Consider the following 24,802-nt stretch of genomic DNA (forward strand, 5'->3'; position numbering starts at 1 on the left):
ACAACCTGCTGTCGACACAGGATCAAGTTCAGGAGGATTTACGAGCACCCACAGCTTTCTGGATTTTTTATGTCTACATTGCTTTACAAAACGCATTGGAAAAACGCAATTTAAAATGAAAGATATGAGGTGAGCAAAACTTTTGGTAAACTTTTTTCACTATACATTTTGTATTCTATAACCCAGTGCTCATTGTCGCCTCCTACTGTTCAACAATATTGCCCCCTATGGATAAAAACATGTTGATTTATTTTTTTTTTTATATGTAACCGGAATTGCAACTTAATATATCGGGCACCCCCATCTATTTTATGGTTCCAGATGATCCAACTTGCCTCTGAGTATTGGTGCAAGAAACAAATATGTGGTTGATTTCAATAGAAAAAAACCACTAAACGGATTGTCCAAGTAACTGGTAAAGAAGACCGAAATCTCCAGTTTGGTTATTTATCAGTTTTTAACGTCAATCATATTTTCTGTATGGTTGGTTTCAGCTCTGTCTGAGTCTTTTGCATTTGCCTCTAGTTCGGTCATCAGTTCCACAGCATGGGTGACAAGTTCAAGACTGGGGACAAGACACTTAATTCAGTATACAGTAACTCTTAGGGTATGTGCACACACACTAATTACGTCCGTAATTGACGGACGTATTTCGGCCGCAAGTACCGGACCGAACACAGTGCAGGGAGCCGGGCTCCTAGCATCATACATATGTATGATGCTAGGAGTCCCTGCATCACTGCAGGACAACTGTCCCGTACTGAAAACATGATTACAGTACGGGACAGTTGTCCTGCAGCGAGGCAGGGACTCCTAGCATCGTACATAACTATGATGCTAGGAGCCCGGCTCCCTGCACTGTGTTCGGCCCGGGACTTGCGGCCGAAATACGTCCGTCAATTACGGACATAATTAGTGTGTGTGCACATACCCTTACACTGATGCAACAAAATATGGCCAATAAGCTTTCCTTAAAGGAACTGTCCAGATTTTGGGTATTTGAAAACAACCCTGGGAACATGTCTGAAATGAAAAGACTTTCTAATATACTTTCTATATGGATTCTTTTTCTGCCTCTGCCATCTCCATACCCAAAATCCACTCTGGATGACCAAATTTTGACATGGACGATATTGCAAACTTAGAACCACTAATAGGGTGACACTGCTATTGTTTTTTTTACTCTAAACTCAACGAATTTCCTAAGGCTTAAAGGGGTAGTCTTCTTTGGACAATTCCTCTATGTTAGAAAGGTCCTCTAACAATAAGTTGACCATACGGTGTCCTGCTGCTGAGATCACAACGATCACCTGTAATTTGTGGAAGAACCTGTCAGCCACTGCTGAATTCCCCTGCAGCGCCACCACAGGGGAAATAAAACATTACACAGTTCTAATTTATAGCATTGGGCTGTGTATGTAATGCATGGATGTTCCGGGTCATCCAGAGTGAAAGATAGTCTTTGTAGCCACTCTACGCTTTGGTTAATATATGAGGGTGCTTAATGGGGGACCCCTCTATTAACTGATACTTGACTAATAGGTTACATGAAAATGTTATGTTTTTTTTTTAAACAAGACTACCTCTTTAAGTTAAAACCCTTCACCCTTGGCATTGGATCGTTGCGCACTGGACTAACGTATTCCAAGGATTTTAGTCTAGAAAGGATTTTTCATTTTAGTGACTGTGTTTGGATACTAGAAAATATTATAATCTGGCATCATAGTAATGCCGAGGACTTTACACCTAATTTCTCGATTTTGTTTGAGAAACACATAAAATCTATTTAATAAAACAAAAATAATGTGTCATTTGGATAAAAGAACAGGGTTAGTCCAAATGATGCTTACTCTGGATTCCGGCCTAAAAGGTAATGTCCTCCTTTCTGACCTAAAAAAAGAAAAAGAAATGTATAGAATTTTAGATAAAGGTAAAGGTGCGTAATTGGAAATAATTTAAATAATTGGGAGACACAGCTATGGGTAGCCATGTGAATCATTCCATACGGAGCTTTTTGGTATGCGCAATTGATTTCCTTTGACACAATGAGTGGAACACAACATAATACATATTACGTCCCCTGTCACTAGACCCATCCCTTTGAGCCCCTTTAAAGAGGACCTGTCACTCGGTAATATAGGTTGAACTTGTTTACTGACCTAAATAGCGCTGTCCCCCTGATTCCAGTGCTGTTTGTTTTTTTTTCCTACAACCCCCCGTTCCAGAGATATGGCCCACTGTTGTGTTGGCACCCTATATGCTAATTTGCTGTAGTTAGCCAACGGGGTGGAGCTAACTTCCCTGTCTCTGATTCTGACCAATCAGCGCAAGGTAGCTTGAGTGTAGTTTACGCCCTGTTGGCTAACAACAGCAAATTAGCATAGAGGGAGCCAACACAACAGTGAGCCATATCTCTGGAATGAGATGGTTTAGGAAAACAACAAAAAAAACATCTCTGGAATCAGGGAGACAGCGAAATTCAGGTCAATAAACCAATCAACTTACATGACCTAGTGACAGGTCGTCTTTAAGTCGATTATAATATTATAATATTGTAGCTATCCACCATTATTATAGCTACAAATGACTCTATGCAAAAAAGCAATTTAAAAATCTAAATCTTGAGCATTTTTGCAGAAAATAAAATAAAAGTAGGGAACATGAACCACCTTGTATATATCTGCCATCTTTATTTCATGTTTCTAAATATACGGAGTCCGAGTTTATGCAGTTTTTCCTTAACCCGAAGCCTCCTCATCTTTAGAATTCTTCTGTCTACACATGAAATGGGGTTGTCTGCATAGGACAATCTCTTTTTATTGGAAGAATCCCCCATAAAATAAGCTTATTACCGTTTCCCGCTACTGGGACTTCCAGCGATCGGCCGTAATCTATGTGAAATCTGTCAGCGCCGCCACTGGAGAAATGAAGCATTACACAGTGCCCATTGAAATCAGTGGGCTGACCGTGTAATGCATGGACGTGTTGATTCCTCCAAAGCGAGGGAGACGCTCTTTGTAGCTGCTTTTTATTCTCGCTAATTTATGGAGGTCCTGAATGAAGAACCCCTCTCTATTAAATCAGAATACTCTAATAGGGTGTTTGAAAATAGGTTTTCTAAACTAGACATCCCCTTTAAATATTTTTGGACTCACCTTTTAATTGTAGAAGTATCACACTGATCACTATTAGCGCAATGACAGACAAGCTAATAGCAATGATCAAGGCACTTTTATCCTGTAAGAGAAAGACATGTCAGAACGGTGGTCTAGGGGGATACCAGATCTACTTGGCACTTGGAAATCGACAACTTTTCCCCTTGAAGGCTATGTAAAGCTTTGAAGGCATTTTTGTTACATAAATCAATGTTTTATTTTATTTTCAACAAGTTCTGAATTGGGTTTTATTAAAAAATGTTTTTGAGATCCAGGATACATAGAAGCTGCATCTTGCGATCAAAGCCCAATCCGTCAGGTCAGCAGGGCTGATGGCTTCCAGAGCGCTGGTCCAGCTATTATCGATCACATCAGAGTTCATGAGCTTATATGTGATCGATGATAGCTAGATCTTGTGTTTCGGAGATACGCAGGACCAGCACTCACCGAAGCCGTCAGTCCTGCTGATCTGACGGATTCGGATTTGACCGCAAGATACAGCTTCTCTATATCCAGGATACATGGAAGGTGTATTTCAAAAAAATAAATATTTTGTTTAATAAAACCAATTTCAAAACTTGTTAAAAAAAAAAAAAAAACATTCATTTATTTAAAAAAAAAAAAAAAAAATTGCCTTCAAAGGTTTACTTAAAGACTTCTCCAAACATAAGATATTTAAGCTCAAGGGTTTTAGCACAATATGATTCAGTGACATATCGATTAGCCATACCAGCAATGATCCCAGTGAGTATGAGGGGGCTTTAGTTTTTTTTCTGTTTTTTAAGGTGCTATGTCAAGGTCCTATTCAAGTGCATGGGACTGTTTTGCAAATCCTACACAGTGACGCTTCAGGAATGATGCTACATTGGCAAGAAGATGAACATAAGGGGCATTGATTTATCGGAAATTCCAGATTAGTGGATCTTGAAAACTCATTCATACATACTTACAGACGCATACATACATATATATATATATATATATATATAACATTTGCCCCTCTGGGTGTCATGGCAGAGGGTCAGCACTGGCCATGCATTGTTCCTCATGTTGACAACCAATGGCATAGTAGTAGTGTAGGCCCTAATATCAGGCCTAAATATGTATAGTATCTGCCTACACCGGTCGTCTGCTGACCCACAGAGGACACACAGGCTATCAGGTCATTTGTACTACTGTATAATTCGGCATGGGGCTATTTTTGTTATATTATATTATTGGGATATTAGTTGGCTCAGTGTAGTCAATAATTGTCCCCTCATTTTTTACCTTTTTCAGTTGTTCTGTAACATTTCCTTGAAACAAATCTGAGTTGCCTGAAAATGAAAAAAAATGGAATTAAAAGGACAGCACCCACAAGAACCACAAGTATCAAATATATTTTTGCATGAAATTCCCTAAACTTATTCATATGGGATTTCCAGGCATTATGGCTAATCCAACACAAGTTTTCGGACCTGCGAAGCAGAATGTCTAACATTGTCTTCTAACTATTTATAGTACTGGTGCCCTGTTATGTTGAAGAGGGCCACAGGGGGCCCCACAGACACCAAGACCCAGGTACGTCTGCAACTTTTGCAACCCTTTTCTGTTACATCCCTGATTTGAACCATTAGTCTGAATTTTTTTTATTGATTTCTCTGGTAAAACAAAAATGATACCTTAGGAATATATATATATATACTAATCCAAAATTCTTGCCCATTTGGCATTTGACAAAAAGAATGCTGAAATTGGCCTGTAGACAACCAATGGCATTTTCTAGGACCAAACCTATGGTATAGAAACATCAGATGAGCTGCTGGGAGTGTTGGTCAAGATGTTGGGCAAGATAGATGTGGAAGGCAAGATGGATGAAGCTCTTGATAAATGGGCAAAGTATTCGAATGAATTTAAATAAGAAATCTAAAAACTAATAATCCTGATATAAACCTTGTCAACGCAAAGCAAATCAGATAATTATAGGAGGTTTTACTGTAAAGTATAGCTTTATTGTAAGATTGGATATGTCCATCTTGCCTGTACTTTTCTTCTTTTACTAGAGGCTTGGAAATCGTAAAAAAAATATTTTTGAATTCTCCCTAATAACCCCTTATCATCCGAAAAACTCTGGTCATAGTGTTACTATTATTATGGTGGTAGTGTTACCATGATTATTCGGGGAAAGTCTTTCATTCCATAGAGAAGGTGTAGTGTGTTCCTGATCTTTATCATTTGATTCAGCAGAATAATCAGGAAGAAAATCAGGGACATCTAAAAAAAAATAAGCAAATACAGAATATTCTAAAAAATGTTCAATTCTGTAGACGAAGGTAATTACGTTGTTTATCCAGGTAAATATAATTTCCATCGTAAGATTTTTGTCAAAATTCTCATTTAAAAAAAAAACAAAAAAAAAAACGTCTTCTTCAATAATTCTCAAAAATAAATAAATAAAGCAAATACAAAAAATGACACAATTTTGAACTGGTGACAATTTTCCATTTCCTCTAGTGGGATGTAATAACTGTGCTTTGGGCCTGTCAGATATCTCCCTTTCTTCTTCCACTCCCCTATACCCTCATGCTATTTCACTAAAGCACTAAGTGCAGTTGCACACGACCGGTCCAAGTGTCGGCCGCATTTCCCGGCCCGACCACGGTACAGGTGAACGGGACTCCTGTCATCATAGACATTTATGATGCTAGGAGTCTCTGCCTCCCCACGGAACTGCTCTTCCATACCGAACAAAATTATACGGTATGAAACATCATTCCATGGGGAGGCAGAGACTCTTAGACCATCATAAATCTCTATAATGGCTGGAGTCCCGTTCACCTGTACCATGGTCGGGCCGGAAAATGCGGCCGGCATACGGACCATTTTTTACGGCCCGAACTTGGTTGTGTAGAAGAGGTGTAAGTGAGAAACTGCAGTTGCATCTCCCTCCTCCTCCTCCTCTTCCATGTCTTCTATTTACTTTTTTACACTTTCTTGGGGACTGAGGAGGTTTCTGAACATTTACAGGGAGCATTTAGGCATGGAACGGAGAGCTGCAGACTGCTACAAGGTGAGGAAGATCGCACTTTCCCCTAATAAGACATATTACAAGGTTTCATGTATTCTCATGTATTTCTGATATAAAGAGGCGCATGAGCTGGAGAAGAGTTACGCTCTAATTTACGCCAGTTTACACCACACTCCTTCCGATAAGCCCCACCTACTTCTTTAGTAAACAAAATGCCTTACAAGTCGCAATTTTTTTACACGAATTGCGACTTTTGAGCCATTGGCGACATTTCTACAACTTATAACCAGCCAAGAAAAAATAATAAATCCCCCCATAGATTTATACACAGTTTACACATAAACATCTTGATCAATACACCATTCGCTATATACTATTGAACTAAGAAATAAATTTTGCTGGTTTTACCTGAACTCTTTGGTGTCAGGTCTGTCTGTTCTGTCGTACCAGCAGGAAACACATTTGGTGATGGAGCAATTGTCCTTGCAGTTGAAGATGGTGGATTATCAGTCCTGAAACGTGGTGGTAGGGGTGATGGTGAAGTATTTTTAATAACTGATGGAGGTGGTTGAGTTGTTATCTCCCCATATATAGTTAATGGATTGGTCCAGATATAATAAGGTTCTGAAGTAGTCTGTACAGGTGGTGGTGGGGATGAAGTTGTCTTCTCAGTTGGAGGTGCTGGAGTTGACTTCTCAGTTGGAGGTGCTGGAGTTGTCTTCTCAGTTGGAGGTGCTGAGGTTGTCTTCACAGTTGAAGGTGCTGGAGTAGTTGTTTTCACTGTTGTTGTTGGTGGTTCTAAAAAAAATTAATAACATTATTGTAGGCATCTAAATTTAATTTACAATATGACAAGGACAAATACATTTACGTCATAGGACTGCTGCTCTAGAGATGATCAAGAACAAAAAAAAAGTTGAAGAAATGGAAGCTAAGGAGTATTCAGCTTCTGATGGGGTTGTCTTCTGCTGGACCTTTGAAGCCCATTATTGTGTCAGAACTTCATCCTCTGCTGGGCCAGTCCTACCCTGTCTACAAGACTTATGGCCAGATAATAGCAGTGCCACATTATAGGTGTCTATGGTATAGAGAATTTCAGGCATTTTAAGCTTGATATACCGGAGCATCTTTTTCCAACAGCACGCGCTCCAGATGCCAATGTTCTTGTCTTCTGTTGCTGTTCCCACTTTACGTTATAGGTGGTCACCCAAGATCCATAGGAAGTGCCCCAAAACCATTAATAATTGCCCCAATTGAAAATAGTTGTATATTTACAAACTGGATTAGCCTTTGTTTTACATAAGGAGAGGGTTCGAAGGTTTGGATTATTTGAGCCATCAAGTTGTCACCAAATAAATTTTTAAACATGTACATTAATACCAATGCAAAAATAGCAATCACAGTGATCAAACTTTTCAATATATCACAGTCACCTTTTACAACCGTCAGCTTTATGTTGTTCTTTTCATCGTTGAACCATCCCGCATGTTCGATACGGCAGCAATATGTCCCAGCATCGTCAAGACTTGCTTGAGCAATGGTCAGAGATACTCTGCCTAGCTGGAGATTATCATTGAGCTGATAGCGTGAAGATGATCGAGAAGTGATTTTGGTGCCATCAGTCCAGATGAGTACTTCATTACATTGTGAATTTGGGCAACTTCCTCGTCCCCAGCACATACTTGTGAGGTCACTAGTTTGTTTGACCTTGTAAGAACATGGCAAAGTGATAGGTTGTCCTTCAATTCCTTTTACTACTTTTTGACATAACACAGTGACTGCAAAAAGAAAAATAAATCAAAAATGATCAAGGGAAATAGGTTGTTTTATTTTATAATTACACTTTTACAAATAGGGCAATAATGCTCATAAACGGATTTTGTGGCCACCACACTTTCAGGTCTCAGAACATGAGGTCCATACACTGTATGACCTTCATCCCTTCTAGGACTATTCTTTGGTCGCATTAGAAGGTCCTCATCAGTGGTTGGCAAATCTTAGAGATTGAAAAGATGTAAGGCCACTAGGAATGGAACCTAAATTTTCAATGAGCCCCATGGAACTCACACCCATCATTCCCTTTCCTGGCGGTTTAGGGCCAGGGCAATAGGCATCTAAGGACAGTCAGTTGTTCGAAATATTTATTTGGACCTTTATATAATTAGCCAAGTTATAGGAAAGTCACATACATGGAATTTGAATACTATGATCATTCTGTGTTGGTCACAAAAGTAGGTCTTGTTGATCAGGTGACCGTATTTTTCTAAATTCCCAACAAAAATGTGGATTTTTTTTGTTAAGAATTTCTAAGGTTATACAACAATGTAAAATGTCATAACAGGATCCATCTGTCAATAGAATCCAAAACAATGTCAGCAATCAGACAGCTCCTGAGGAAATAAATGACAATGATTTCTAGATCGTCAATATCATTATCATTAAACAAAAAGTTAAAAAAAACAGGAAACTAATATCAGCGACAAAGTCTGAGGAGATAGCCAAATCCTGGCTCCATTTTGGCTAGCTTATGAATAATGCAAGTTCCCGGGAAGAACACTGTACGAGAGAAAGTGGAAATCAGCAAATTTACTTCCTTAAATGTAATAAGGAAGTTTCACAATTCCGAAAAGAAAGTAAAAAATAACAACAATGCTTGACCTAGCGCAAACCATGTCAAGTACTAGTGGATAGTTGGTTGTAGCTTTGGGCTTTGAGTCAGAGGGTGAGGCTCCTGAGCAATGCTGATATCAAGATATTGACCAAAATACTATTATTCTGAAAAATATATGTACAATGGTAGAGCAGAATGGAATCTTAAAGACTATTCACATTGCTTATAATTAAGTACGATGGTCCCTCAAGTTACAATCGCCTTAGGTTACAATATTTCTAACTTACAAATGGCCTTTACTGGACTATTTTAATGTAAAAATCCATTCAACTCAAAGTGTCACAGACAGTGGCGATCTGCGTGCGACTGGCTGGAAGATGCAGATGATCATTGTGCCTATTTTGCTGGTAAAGTGTCTGTGAATCAGTACATGTACTGCTCTCTACCAGCTCTACAAATGCTCTACTGTACGGCTATCTACCTTTACTACATGTACTGTACTGCTCTCTACCTGTGCTACATGTAGTGTACTGCTCTCTACCTGTACTATATTTACTGTACTGCTCTCTACCTGTACCACATGTACTGTACTGCTCTCTACCTGTGCTTCATGTACTGTACTGCTCTCTACCTGTACTACATGTCCTGTACTGCTCTCTACCTTTACTACGTGTACTGTACTGTTATTTACCTGTAGTACATGTCCTGTACTGCCCTCTACCTGTACTTCATGTCCTGTACTGCTCTCTACCCGTACTACTTGTCCTGTACTGCTTTCTACCTATACTGCATGTACTGTACCGCTCTCTACCAGTACTACATAAGCTGTACTGCTCTCTACCTGTACTGTATGTACTGTACCGCTCTCTACCTATACTATATGTACTGTATTACTCCCTACTTGTACTACATGTACTTTACTGCTGTATACCTGTACTCCATGTACCGTATCGCTCTCTACCTGTACTACCTGTACTGTACTGCTCTCTACCTGTGTTACATGTACTGTACTGCTCTCTACCTGTACTACATGTCCGGTACTGCTCTCTACCTGTACTACATGTACTATACTGCTCTGTACCTGTACTATATGTACTGTACTGCTCTCTACCTGTACTACAGGTACTGTACTGCTCTCTACCTGTACTATATGTTCTGTACTGCTATCTCCATGTAATACATATCCTGTACTGCTCTCTACCTGTACTACATGTACTGCACTGCTCTCTACCTGTACTACATGTCCTTTACTGCTCTTCACCTGTACTACATGTACTGTACTGCTCTCCACCTGTACTACATGTACTGTACTGCTCTCTACCTGTACTACATGTCCTGTACTGCTCTCTATCTGTACAACATGTACTGCACTGCTCTCTACCTGTACTACATGTACTGTACTGCTCTCTACCTGTACTACATGTACTGTACTGTTATCTACCTGTACTACATATCCTGTACTGCTCTCTACCTGTACTACATGTCCTATACTGCCCTATACCTGTACTACATGTCCTGTACTGTTCTCTACCCGTACTACATGTCCTGTACTGCTTTCTACCTATACTACATGTACTGTACTGCTATCTACCTGTAAAATATGTACTATACTGCTCTCTACCTGTACTACATGTACTGTACTGCTCTCTACCTGTACTTCATGTACTGTACTGCTCTCTAGCTGTACTATATGTACGGTACCGCTCTCTACCTGTACAATATGTACTGTACTGCTCTCTACCTGTACCACATGCACTGTACTGCTCCCTACCCATACTACATGTACTATACTGCTCTCTACCTGTACTACATGTACTGTACCGCTCCCTACCCGTACTACATGTACCATACTGCTCTCTACCTGTACTACATGTACTGTACTGCTCTCTAGCTGTACTACATGTACTGTACTGCTCTCTACCTGTACTACATGTACTGTACTGCTTTCTACCTGTACTACGTGTACTTTACTGTTATCTACCTGTACTACATGTCCTGTACTGCTCTCTACCTGTACTACATGTACTGCACTGCTCTCTACCTGTACTACATGTACTGTACTGCTCTCTACCTGTACTACATGTACTGTACTGCTCTCTACCTGTACTATGTGTAGTGTACTGTTATCTACCTGTACTACATATCCTGTACTGCTCTCTACCTGTACTACATGTACTTCACTGCTCTCTACCTGTACTACATGTACTGCACTGCTCTCTACCTGTACTACATGTACTGTACTCTTCTCTACCTGTACTACATGTACTGTACTGCTCTCTACCTGTACTACGTGTACTGTTATCTACCTGTAGTACATGTCCTGTACTGCTCTCTACCTGTACTACATGTACTGTACTGCTCTCTACCTGTACTACATGTACTGTACTGCTCTCTACCTGTACTATGTGTGTGTACTGTTATCTACCTGTACTACATATCCTGTACTGCACTCTACCTGTACTATATGTACTGCTCTCTACCTGTACAATATGTACTGTACTGCTCTCTACCTGTACTACATGTACTGTACTGCTCTCTACCTTTACTACATGTACTGTACTGCTCTCTACCTGTACTACGTGTACTGTTATCTACCTGTAGTACATGTCCTGTACTGCTCTCTACCTGTACTACATGTACTGTACTGCTCTCTACCTGTACTACATGTACTGTACTGCTCTCTACCTGTACTACATGTACTGTACTGCTATCTACCTGAACTACGTGTACTGTACTGCTATCTACCTGTACTACGTGTACTATACTGCTCTCTACCTGTACTACATGTCCTGTACTGATCTCTACTTGTCATATTTGTACTATACTACTCTCTACTTATACTACATATACTGTACTGCTCTCTACTTGTACTACATATACTGTACTGCTCTCTACCTGTGTACTACATGTACTGTATTACTCTCTACTTTTACTACATGTACTGCACTGCTCTCTACCTGTACTACATGTCCTGTACTGCACTCTACCTGTACTATATGTACTGTACTGCTCTCTACCTGTACAATATGTACTGTACTGCTCTCTACCTGTACCACATGTACTGTACTGCTCCCTACACGTACTACATGTACTGTACTGCTCTCTACCTGTACTATATGTTCTGTACTGCTCTCTGCCTGTACTACATGTACTGTACTGCTCTCTACGTGTACTACATGTCCTGTACTGCTCTCTACCTGTACTACATGTACTGTACTGCCCTCTACCTGTACTACATGTACTGTACTGCTTTCTACCTATACTACATGTACTGTACTGCTATCTACCTGTACTACATGTACTGTACTGCTCCCTACTTGTACTACATGTACTGTACTACACTGTACTTGTACTACATGTACTTTACTGCTTTCTACCTGTACTAAATGTACTGTACTGCTATCTACCTGTACTACATTTCTAGTACTGCTCTCTACTTGTACTACATGTGCTGTACTGTTCTATACCTGTACTACATGTACTGTACTGCTATCTACCTGTACTACATGTACTGTACTGCTATCTACCTGTACTACATGTACTGTACTGCTATCTACCTGAACTACGTGTACTGTACTGCTATCTACCTGTACTACGTGTACTATACTGCTCCCTACCTGTACTACATGTCCTGTACTGATCTCTACTTGTCATATTTGTACTATACTACTCTCTACTTATACTACATATACTGTACTGCTCTCTACTTGTACTACATATACTGTACTGCTCTCTACCTGTGTACTACATGTACTGTATTACTCTCTACTTTTACTACATGTACTGCACTGCTCTCTACCTGTACTACATGTCCTGTACGGCTCTCTACCTGTTCTACATGTACTGCACTGCTCTCTACCTCTACTACATGTACTGTACTGCTCTCTACCTGTACTACATGTACTGTAAATGCTCTCTACAAGTACTACATGTACTGTACTGCCCTTTACCTGTACTACTTGTACTGTACTGCTCTCTACCTATACTACATGTACTGTACTGCTCTCTACCTGTACTACATGTCCTGTACTGTACTGCTCTCTACTTGTATTACATGTCCTGTACTGTTCTCTACCTGTACTACATTTCCTGTACCGCTATCTACATGTACTACACTACTCTGTACTTGTACTACATGTACTTTACTGCTTTCTACCTCTACTATATGTACTGTACTGCTATCTACCTGTACTACATTTCCTGTACTGCTCTCTACCTGTACTACATGTTCTGTACTGTTATCTACCTGAACCACGTGTACTATACTGCTATCTACCTGTACTTCATGTACTATACTGCTATGTACCTGTACTACATGTCCTGTACTGATCTCTACTTGTAATACATGTACTATACTACTCTCTACTTATACTACATGTACTTGTACTCTGTATGGCTCCCTACCTGTGCTCTACACAGCGTGTTCTCGAGAGATCACGCTGTGACGTCACTCACTTCCTGCCCCAGGTCCTGCATCGTGTCGGCCACATCGGCACCAGAGGCTACAGTTGATTCTGCAGCAGCATCAGCGTTTGCAGGTAAGTAGCTACATCGACTTACCTGCAAACGCCGAGGCTGCTGCAAAATCAAATGTAGCCTCTGGTGCCGATGTGTCCTCGCTCGTCCGACACGATGCAGGACCTGGGGCAGGAAGTGAGTGACGTCACAGCGTGATCTCTCGAGAACACGCTGTGTCTTTGCACTGCCAGAAGCTGGGCGTTGTGTAGAGAAGTGGATGATACTTCTCGTCAGAACGCCCAGCTAGTAAAAGTAGTAAAAAACCCCCGATGTAACGAACACAATACACGCCCAGTTGGACTTTTACTTTAAGCACGCCCAGTTGTACTTTAGAAAGCCTCATTTGCATAAATATAAAAATGGTCATAACTTGGCCAAAAATGCTCGTTTAAAAAACAAAACAAAACGTTACTCTTATCTACATTGCAGCGCCGATCTGCTGCAATAGGAGATAGGGGTTGCAAAATCTGGTGACAGAGCCTCTTTAACTACACACACTAGACTAGAACCCTTAAACAAATATAGACACCCTAGATAAGCACATACCCCAGAACTCCTAAAGAAATATAGTCCCCAGACCAGATCAACTAAACTAATGCAGTTCACAGACCAAGCTCCCTAAATAAATACAGACCCCCTAAAAAATATACCCCATTCCAGACCTCTTTTCTAATAGACTCTAATAGACCCCCTAAACAAATACAGATCCTAGAAGAGACCCACTAAATACACACCCTAGAGCAGACCCCTTAAACAATATAGGCCCCTTAGATAAACAGTCCCCAGAACCCTAAATAAATACACCCCAGTACCAACATCCTAAATAAATACAGACCCTAGACCCACTTAATGAAAATAGTCCTCAGAATAAATACAGATCCCAGAACAGACCCTCTAAATAACTACAGGCTCGTTAAAAACCCTAAAGAACCTGTTCTGCAGCTTTCTCTGACTTTTACATGTAAGGAATTGCTTTGCCTGTATTAGGCTCTGTTCACATCTGCGTTAGGGCTCCGTCCCGACATTCCGAATGGAGCCCTGAATGACACAAACTGAAACCATAGATTTCCGTTTCCATCACAATTGATTTCGTAGTCGACTATGGTGTTCATCCCACCAAAACGACGGAATCCTTGCACAACGGAGACAAACTGAAACCATTGGCACCAATGGTGATGGAAACGGAAAAACCTAATGTTTCAGTTTGTGTCAGTCAGGGCTCCGTTCTGACGGAAAGCTCAGACGGAATGGAGCCCTGACTCAGATGTGAACGAAGCCTTAGTTATGTTCTTACTTTTCTTTATTTTCATATTTTTTTCTTATTTTGAGTTGACATTATACCAGTTTACCATAGAGTTAGAGTCGCAAAATACAAAATTTTTAAGTTGTAATGGCCTCAACCCCCATCCCCCACAAAAAAAGGAATCCAGTGTAATAGAGTGAGAAGTCAGGGAGGAGGGGGATGCAGCTGCAGCTGTCACTTATCTCTCTGAGTAAGAGACTTTGTACTGTAAAAGGGGATGGTTAATAACAAGAGGGAGACGTATGATTGGTCAGTGTGCCCTCCACAGTCGTAGGATGAGCCCACCCACTCAGCAGGAAAAAGTATGGAGTAAAGGTACATTTACAGAAACCATCTGAATGAAGGTTGATTGGCCTGTACTCCCTGCATGATTGATTAGTCATGCCTGCTCTCCATGGATGGGATGCATTAGCAGCAGGAATGCAATGTCATATCAGACTATCACTCTTCTTCCCAGAACTGCTGCCATTCAGATAAATTGATGGATTATCGCGCATAAAAAGAAATTCCTCCAAAGAGGCGGTGACAAATTATCCACAAAGTAACAGAACATCTCAAAATAATACATTGTTATGTCATGGCACATCATGCCGAGTATCAAACTCAGCTCTGCTACATCTGTACTTCTGAAATCTGTAGAGAAAATATCCTATCTGCATCCCCCAAATTCTAGCCCATTAACCTTTTGGCTCTCAGAGGGTCAGCAATGCATTCCAGCTCCCCGTGACAGTGATGAGGTTAAGCTGTTACCAGATCCCTCTACATCGAACTTGAGACCCCCTTACTGTGGCCCCTTTTTTCCTTGTAAATTACACATTCCTTTTGTTTTTTTGCCTCCTTCTCCTACAAACAGTAGATAATATGAACACTACAAAACGGCTATAAATGTCTATCTATCTATCTATCTATCTATCTATCTATCTATCTATCTATCTATCTATCTATCTATCTATCTATCTATCTATCTATCTATCTATCTATCTAGCTCATATCTATCTATCTATCTATCTATCTATCTATCTATCTATCTATCTATCTATCTATCTATCTATCTATCTATCTATCTATCATCTATCTATCTATCTATCTATCTATCTATCTATCTATCTATCTATCTATCTATCTATCTATCTATCTATCTATCTATCTATCTATCTAGCTCATATCTATCTATCTATCTATCTATCTATCTATCTATCTATCTATCTATCTATCTATCTATCTATCTATCTATCTATCTATCTATCTATCTAGCTCATATCTATCTATCATCTATCTATCTATCTATCTATCTATCTATCTATCTATCTATCTATCTATCTATCTATCTATCTATCTATCTATCTATCTATCTATCTATCTATCTATCTATCTATCTATCTATCTATCTATCTAGCTCATATCTATCTATCATCTATCTATCTATCTATCTATCTATCTATCTATCTATCTATCTATCTATCTATCTATCTATCTATCTATCTATCTATCTATCTATCTATCTCATATCTATCTATCTATCTATCTATCTATCTATCTATCTATCTATCTATCTATCTATCTATCTATCTATCTATCTATCTATCTATCTATCTATCTATCTATCTATCTATCTCATATCTATCTATCTATCTATCTATCTATCTATCTATCTATCTATCTATCTATCTATCTATCTATCTATCTATCTATCTATCTATCTCATATCTATCTATCTATCTATCTATCTATCTATCTATCTATCTATCTATCTATCTATCTATCTATCTATCTATCTATCTATCTATCTATCTATCTATCTATCCATCCATCCATCCATCCATCCATCCATCCATCCATCCATCCATCCATCCATCCATCTATCTATCTATCTATCTATCTATCTATCTATCTATCTATCTATCTATCTATCTATCTATCTATCTATCTATCTCATATCTCTCTCTCTCTCTCTCTCTCTCAAACCCACCCAAATATATGTAAGATGCAGGCCCAGGGGCGTAGCTAGAGGCTCATGGGCCCCGATGCAAGAATTCTTACTGGGCCCCCCCCCCCGCAAACTTCTCATGGCCGACGGTCCACTTTCAGCTGCATCGCTGGGTCTCCTAAGTGACCCAACAATGCAGCACTAGCAGCCGGGGGCGTCTCTAAGGCTGGGTTCACACACACTATTTACGGACGTAATTAGGGCGTTTTAGCATTGAATTACGTCCGAAAATGCGGCTCAAAAGCGTCGGCAAACATCTGCCCATTCATTTGAATGGGTCTTACGATGTTCTGTGCCGACGGTCATTTTTTTTTACGCGTCGCTGTCAAAAGGCGGCGCGTAAAAAAGTGCCTGTCACTTCTTCAGACGTAAATGGAGCCGTTTTCCATGGACTCCATGGAAAACCAGCTTCAGTTACTTCCGTAATGGACGCAGCAAAAGACGCCTCCACATGCCAAAAATTACGGTGCTGTTTTCTCCTGAAAACAGCACAGTAATTTCAGCCGTAACGGACGCTGCCGTGTGAACATACCCTCAGGGCTTAAAATGTCCGGGAAATAGCCCCAATACATATGTGTCCGCCCAAAAAAAAGTGTGTATATGAGACAGCATAGCATATCTATAGCACTACGACCCTATAAACTATGGATAGGATTAGATACAGTGGCTGAGCAGACAGTATCACACATGATAGGATTAGATACAGTGGCTCAGAAGGCAGTATCACACATGATAGGATTAGATACACAGCTCAGCAGACAGTATCACACATGATAGGATTAGATACAGTGGCCCAGCAGACAGTATCACACATGATAGGATTAGATACAGTGGCTCAGCAGACAGTACCACACATGATAGGATTAGATACAGTGGCTCAGCAGACAGTACCACACATGATAGGATTAGATACAGTGGCTCAGCAGACAGTATCACACATGATAGGATTAGATACAGTGGCTCAGCAGACAGTACCACACATGATAGGATTAGATACAGTGGCTCAGCAGACAGTATCACACATGATAGGATTAGATACAGTGGCTCAGCAGACAGTATCACACATGATAGGATTAGATACAGTGGCTCAGCAGACAGTATCACACATGATCGGATTAGATATAGGGCCCAGCAGACAGTATCATACATGATTGGATTAGATACACAGCTCAGCAGACTGTATCACACATGATTGGATTAGATACAGGGCCCAGCTCGCTGACATTGCGTCTCCAGCGCTGGACCCAGGATAGGTAAGAATAATAATTTTGCTTCTTTATGTGTTACTGATTATTTTTGTGTGTTTGTGTTTTTTTTTACAGGTTCGGTTGTTGGACTTCGGATTCGAGGACTTCAATGACGGCGTTTTTTTTATTCTCAATAAAATGGTTAATGAGGGTTGTGTTTTTTTATTTCAATAAAATATTTTTTCTATGTCCTTGTATCTTTTTAAACTTTATTATCACCGCCTTAGTAATGGCCGCTGGCTGATTGACAATCTCCATTACTAAGGCGAGGCTTAATGTTAGCCGGTGCAGAGGCCAACACTAAACCCCATTATCACCCCGGTACCCACCGCCACCAGGGGTACTGGGAAGAGCCGGGTACAAACCAGTACCCGACCATCTGTAGTGACGGGCAGGCACCGGGGTGGCCGCAGGCTGGTAGTATTAGGCTGGGGAAGGCCAAAAACAGTGGCCCTCCCACCCTTGTAATGCTGCCTGCTGCTGCTGTGTTGTATCTGGCTGGTTATGAAAATTAAGGGGGACCCGACATCGTTCTTTCCAATTATTTTGTATTTTATTTTTTTTTAAATGACGTGGGGTCCCCCCCATTTTCATAACCAGCCAGATACAATAAAGCAGCAGCAGGCAGCATTACCAGGGTGGGAAGGGCCACTGTTTTTGACCTTTCCCCTCCTGATAATACCAGCCTGCGGACACCCCAGTGGCCGACCATCACTACAGATGGTCAAGTACTGGATGGTACCCGGCTCTTCCCAGCACCCCTGGTGGCGGTGGGTACCGGGGTAATAAAGGGGGTTAGTGTTAGCCTCTGTACCTGCTAACACTAAGCCCCGCCTTAGTAATGGAGGTTGTCAATCAGCCGGCGACCATTACTAAGGCGGTAGTAATATAGTTTAAAAAAAACACAAAGACATAGAAAAAATATTTTATTGAAATAAAAAAAAAACCCACACAACCCTCATTAACCATTTTATTAATAAAAAAAAAAGCTGTCATCGAAGTAGTCCTGGAATCCGCCGTAGTCCAACGACCGAACCTGCAAGAAAACACACAAAAAATGATTAGTAACACATGTGTTAGGGTATGTGCACACACACTAATTACGTCCGTAATTGACGGACGTATTTCGGCCGCAAGTACCGGACCGAACACAGTGCAGGGAGCCGGGCTCCTGGCATCATACTTATGTACGATGCTAGGAGTCCCTGCCTCGCTGCCGGACAACTGTCCCGTACTGAAAACATGATTACAGTACGGGACAGTTGTCCTGCAGCGAGGCAGGGACTCCTAGCATCGTACATAAGTATGACGCTAGGAGCCCGGCTCCCTGCACTGTGTTCGGTCCGGTACTTGCGGCCGAAATACATCCGTCACTTACGGACGTAATTAGTGTCTGTGCACATACCCTAAGGCTTAGATACAGGGCCCATGTGTGATACTGTCTGTGGGACCCTGTATCTAAGCCTACCACAAGGTAGGCTTAGATACAGGGTCCAGCAGACAGTAATCTTATACAGTATAAGATTACTGTGTGCTGGGGCCCTGTATCTAAACCTACAGTGTGGTAGGCTTAGATACAGGGCCCAGCAGACAGGATCACCCATGGGCCATGTATCTAAGCCTACCATGTGATTGGCTTAGATACAGGGCCCAGCAGACAGGATCACACAATCTGTGATCCTATCTCATGGGCCCCCTAAGCCTGATACATCGTAGGCTTAGGGGTTGTGCAGTCCCTAAACATTGATGGCCTATCCACAGGATAGGCCATCAATAGCTGATGTGTCGCCCGGGACCCGCAAATCAGCTGTTTTGAAGGGGCCGCAGCACTCGTACGAGAGCTGCTTCCCCTTCATTTCACTACTCGCTCACACTGTGAATCGCCGACACCGATTCACAGTGTGACCGGAATGAAGTGACAGGAATGAAGGGGAGCAGCTCTCGTACGAGTGCTGCGGCCCCTTCAAAACAGCTGATTGGCGGGTCCCGGGAGTCGGACCCCGCCAGTCAGGGCTAAGCTTACCTTCCTCTTCGGCCGCGGCGGGAGTTCTGTAGTCTCGATGCTGTGCGCGGCGGCATAGCGCTGTGACGTCATGCGCTGCGCACAGCGCTTGACGTCAGGACCTCCGCTGCGATCCGGAACCAGGAAGGTAAGTAAAGTATGTTACTATAGTAACAAGGGCCCGCGGCCCGAGTTACTATAGTAACTTTTTATTGATGTGGTGCGGGGGGCCGTGGGCCCCCCTGGCTTCGGGGCCCGGTTGCAATTGCGACCGCTGCGACCCCTATAGCTACGCCAGTGTGCAGGCCTTTATAATCACCATAATACATTACAGTAATCACTGGCGTAGCTATAGGGGTCGCAGCGGTCGCAATTGCGACCGGGCCCCGAAGCCAGGGGGGCCCACGGCCCCCCGCACCACATCAATAAAAAGTTACTATAGTAACTCGGGCCGCGGGCCCTTGTTACTATAGTAACATACTTTACTTACCTTCCTGGTTCCGGATCGCAGCGGAGGTCCTGACGTCAAGCGCTGTGCGCAGCGCATGACGTCACAGCGCTATGCCGCCGCGCACAGCATCGAGACTACAGAACTCCCGCCGCGGCTGAAGAGGAAGGTAAGCTTAGCCCTGACTGGCGGGGTCCGACTCCCGGGACCCGCCAATCAGCTGTTTTGAAGGGGCCGCAGCACTCGTACGAGAGCTGCTCCCCTTCATTCCTGTCACTTCATTCCGGTCACACTGTGAATCGGTGTCGGCGATTCACAGTGTGAGCGAGTAGTGAAATGAAGGGGAAGCAGCTCTCGTACGAGTGCTGCGGCCCCTTCAAAACAGCTGATTTGCGGGTCCCGGGCGACACATCAGCTATTGATGGCCTATCCTGTGGATAGGCCATCAATGTTTAGGGACTGCACAACCCCTAAGCCTACGATGTATCAGGCTTAGGGGGCCCATGAGATAGGATCACAGATTGTGTGATCCTGTCTGCTGGGCCCTGTATCTAAGCCAATCACATGGTAGGCTTAGATACATGGCCCATGGGTGATCCTGTCTGCTGGGCCCTGTATCTAAGCCTACCACACTGTAGGTTTAGATACAGGGCCCCAGCACACAGTAATCTTATACTGTATAAGATTACTGTCTGCTGGACCCTGTATCTAAGCCTACCTTGTGGTAGGCTTAGATACAGGGTCCCACAGACAGTATCACACATGGGCCCTGTATCTAAGCCTTAGGGTATGTGCACAGACACTAATTACGTCCGTAAGTGACGGATGTATTTCGGCCGCAAGTACCGGACCGAACACAGTGCAGGGAGCCGGGCTCCTAGCGTCATACTTATGTACGATGCTAGGAGTCCCTGCCTCGCTGCAGGACAACTGTCCCGTACTGTAATCATGTTTTCAGTACGGGACAGTTGTCCGGCAGCGAGGCAGGGACTCCTAGCATCGTACATAAGTATGATGCCAGGAGCCCGGCTCCCTGCACTGTGTTCGGTCCGGTACTTGCGGCCGAAATACGTCCGTCAATTACGGACGTAATTAGTGTGTGTGCACATACCCTAACACATGTGTTACTAATCATTTTTTGTGTGTTTTCTTGCAGGTTCGGTCGTTGGACTACGGCGGATTCCAGGACTACTTCGATGACAGCTTTTTTTTTTATTAATAAAATGGTTAATGAGGGTTGTGTGGGTTTTTTTTTTATTTCAATAAAATATTTTTTCTATGTCTTTGTGTTTTTTTTAAACTATATTACTACCGCCTTAGTAATGGTCGCCGGCTGATTGACAACCTCCATTACTAAGGCGGGGCTTAGTGTTAGCAGGTACAGAGGCTAACACTAACCCCCTTTATTACCCCGGTACCCACCGCCACCAGGGGTGCTGGGAAGAGCCGGGTACCATCCAGTACTTGACCATCTGTAGTGATGGTCGGCCACTGGGGTGTCCGCAGGCTGGTATTATCAGGAGGGGAAAGGTCAAAAACAGTGGCCCTTCCCACCCTGGTAATGCTGCCTGCTGCTGCTTTATTGTATCTGGCTGGTTATGAAAATGGGGGGGACCCCACGTCATTTAAAAAAAAATAAAATACAAAATAATTGGAAAGAACGATGTCGGGTCCCCCTTAATTTTCATAACCAGCCAGATACAACACAGCAGCAGCAGGCAGCATTACAAGGGTGGGAGGGCCACTGTTTTTGGCCTTCCCCAGCCTAATACTACCAGCCTGCGGCCACCCCGGTGCCTGCCCGTCACTACAGATGGTCGGGTACTGGTTTGTACCCGGCTCTTCCCAGTACCCCTGGTGGCGGTGGGTACCGGGGTGATAATGGGGTTTAGTGTTGGCCTCTGCACCGGCTAACATTAAGCCTCGCCTTAGTAATGGAGATTGTCAATCAGCCAGCGGCCATTACTAAGGCGGTGATAATAAAGTTTAAAAAGATACAAGCACATAGAAAAAATATTTTATTGAAATAAAAAAACACAACCCTCATTAACCATTTTATTGAGAATAAAAAAAACGCCGTCATTGAAGTCCTCGAATCCGAAGTCCAACAACCGAACCTGTAAAAAAAACACAAACACACAAAAGTAATCAGTAACACATAAAGAAGCAAAATTATTATTCTTACCTATCCTGGGTCCAGCGCTGGAGACGCAATGTCAGCGAGCTGGGCCCTGTATCTAATCCAATCATGTGTGATACAGTCTGCTGAGCTGTGTATCTAATCCAATCATGTATGATACTGTCTGCTGGGCCCTATATCTAATCCGATCATGTGTGATACTGTCTGCTGAGCCACTGTATCTAATCCTATCATGTGTGATACTGTCTGCTGAGCCACTGTATCTAATCCTATCATGTGTGATACTGTCTGCTGAGCCACTGTATCTAATCCTATCATGTGTGGTACTGTCTGCTGAGCCACTGTATCTAATCCTATCATGTGTGATACTGTCTGCTGAGCCACTGTATCTAATCCTATCATGTGTGGTACTGTCTGCTGAGCCACTGTATCTAATCCTATCATGTGTGGTACTGTCTGCTGAGCCACTGTATCTAATCCTATCATGTGTGATACTGTCTGCTGGGCCACTGTATCTAATCCTATCATGTGTGATACTGTCTGCTGAGCTGTGTATCTAATCCTATCATGTGTGATACTGCCTTCTGAGCCACTGTATCTAATCCTATCATGTGTGATACTGTCTGCTCAGCCACTGTATCTAATCCTATCCATAGTTTATAGGGTCGTAGTGCTATAGATATGCTATGCTGTCTCATATACACACTTTTTTTTGGGCGGACACATATGTATTGGGGCTATTTCCCGGACATTTTAAGCCCTGAGGGTATGTTCACACGGCAGCGTCCGTTACGGCTGAAATTACTGTGCTGTTTTCAGGAGAAAACAGCACCGTAATTTTTGGCATGTGGAGGCGTCTTTTGCTGCGTCCATTACGGAAGTAACTGAAGCTGGTTTTCCATGGAGTCCATGGAAAACGGCTCCATTTACGTCTGAAGAAGTGACAGGCACTTTTTTACGCGCCGCCTTTTGACAGCGACGCGTAAAAAAAAATGACCGTCGGCACAGAACATCGTAAGACCCATTCAAATGAATGGGCAGATGTTTGCCGACGCTTTTGAGCCGCATTTTCGGACGTAATTCAATGCTAAAACGCCCTAATTACGTCCGTAAATAGTGTGTGTGAACCCAGCCTTAGAGACGCCCCCGGCTGCTAGTGCTGCATTGTTGGGTCACTTAGGAGACCCAGCGATGCAGCTGAAAGTGGACCGTCGGCCATGAGAAGTTTGCGGGGGGGGGGGGCCCAGTAAGAATTCTTGCATCGGGGCCCATGAGCCTCTAGCTACGCCCCTGACAGTAATAGATGCAGTTACGCGGGCATGTAGCTATAGATGGAGAAGATGGTGATTTTAAAACAATTTGGTGTAACAGTCATAAATAAAAATTATGTTGATACAGATGTAGCAGAGCTAAATTTGTCATTTAACTAGATAACAATCTAACGGAGGTGCAGAGATTACGGTCGCACCTGAGCCCAGGGGCCCAAAATGTCCCTCTGTGTCCTATAAGGAGACCAGTACTATAAATGGCATATGATAGCTGGGGCACTATGTTACACGTGTGCATTGGGGCCCAGGAGCTTCGTTACGCCTCTATAGCTGCAAACAGGCATCTTGACTACAATTGATAACGGAAAAGTATTTTTTAAGTGCCAATCGGATATTTGCTTTATTGCTGTAAACTAATTAGGTTTTTGGTTCTGCATTTTAACTTCTATACATAAATATATCATTACATTGTATAAGAAATATGCAGCAATCCTGAGTCTGTTCATTCCTAAAAGATGTTTGTTTTTGTTTCATGGTATATGAAAAAAGGAACTTAAAAGACATTCAGCTCTGCTACATCTGCAGCTGCATTATTTTCTATACTGTTTGCCCTAAACTAAAAGTTAATTAGTTGAAGAGTTATCGGCAATGACATTATAACCAATAATGCAAAAAGTACCGATGTAGCAGAGCTGAGTATGTTGTTCACAGCCCATTTACAATATGTTCTATCGTTTACACAGGTCTGTAGCCAAACCTACTTCATTATCTGATTGTATTATACCTAAAGAATCAAATGAGTGAGATAACAAATCCAGCTCTGCTACATCTGTAATCATTTCACTAATATAAAAGAGTCGTTTTTAATGAAAATGATGCAGATGCAAAGTGAACAATGTTTTCTCAGGAGTCTTGCGAGACAGAAAGAACTGTTGAAAAGTGGAATATTCAATGGTCTTACCTGAGCAGAGTAGCAGGGCGGCAATTTGTAGACTCTCCCTACAACTAGTGCACAACTTCATCCTGACTGTTGCAGTGTTGGTCACTTCTGCAGAGACTGACAACTTATGATACAATGAACATGTAAGAGGTCACTCCCACATCCCACATATGTCA

The 24,802-nt window shown here is 42.2% G+C and overlaps 1 protein-coding gene across 2 annotated transcripts; it reads right to left on the reverse strand.

Annotated features, from left to right (window-relative positions):
* LOC142750852 (uncharacterized) lies at positions 1 to 24,802 on the reverse strand. 2 transcript variants are annotated; one of them, XM_075859826.1, is made up of 8 exons: positions 24,648 to 24,802; positions 7,596 to 7,940; positions 6,571 to 6,960; positions 5,304 to 5,408; positions 4,425 to 4,471; positions 3,156 to 3,237; positions 1,851 to 1,890; positions 1 to 565 (listed from the first exon to the last, which is right to left on the reverse strand). In XM_075859826.1, exons 1-8 carry the CDS (start codon positions 24,706 to 24,708, stop codon positions 451 to 453), a joined length of 1,185 nt encoding a protein of 394 aa, XP_075715941.1. In that variant the 5' UTR covers positions 24,709 to 24,802; the 3' UTR covers positions 1 to 450. The 2 variants fall into 2 exon arrangements, with proteins under 2 accessions (XP_075715941.1, XP_075715942.1); XM_075859827.1 differs by lacking the exon at positions 5,304 to 5,408.

Source organism: Rhinoderma darwinii, chromosome 3 (genome assembly GCF_050947455.1).
Source record: "Rhinoderma darwinii isolate aRhiDar2 chromosome 3, aRhiDar2.hap1, whole genome shotgun sequence".
NCBI lineage: Eukaryota > Metazoa > Chordata > Amphibia > Anura > Rhinodermatidae > Rhinoderma > Rhinoderma darwinii.

Excerpts from the sequence above, each read along its gene's own strand:
- LOC142750852 (XM_075859826.1), bottom strand. The coding sequence starts at position 24,708 with ATGAAGTTGTGCACTAGTTGTAGGGAGAGTCTACAAATTGCCGCCCTG. Across the intron at positions 6,961-7,595 it reads AAAGCTGACGGTTGTAAAAG|AACCACCAACAACAACAGTG; the intron begins GTGACTGTGATA and ends AATTTTTTTTAG. Across the intron at positions 1,891-3,155 it reads GATACTTCTACAATTAAAAG|GTCAGAAAGGAGGACATTAC; the intron begins GTGAGTCCAAAA and ends TTCTTTTTTTAG.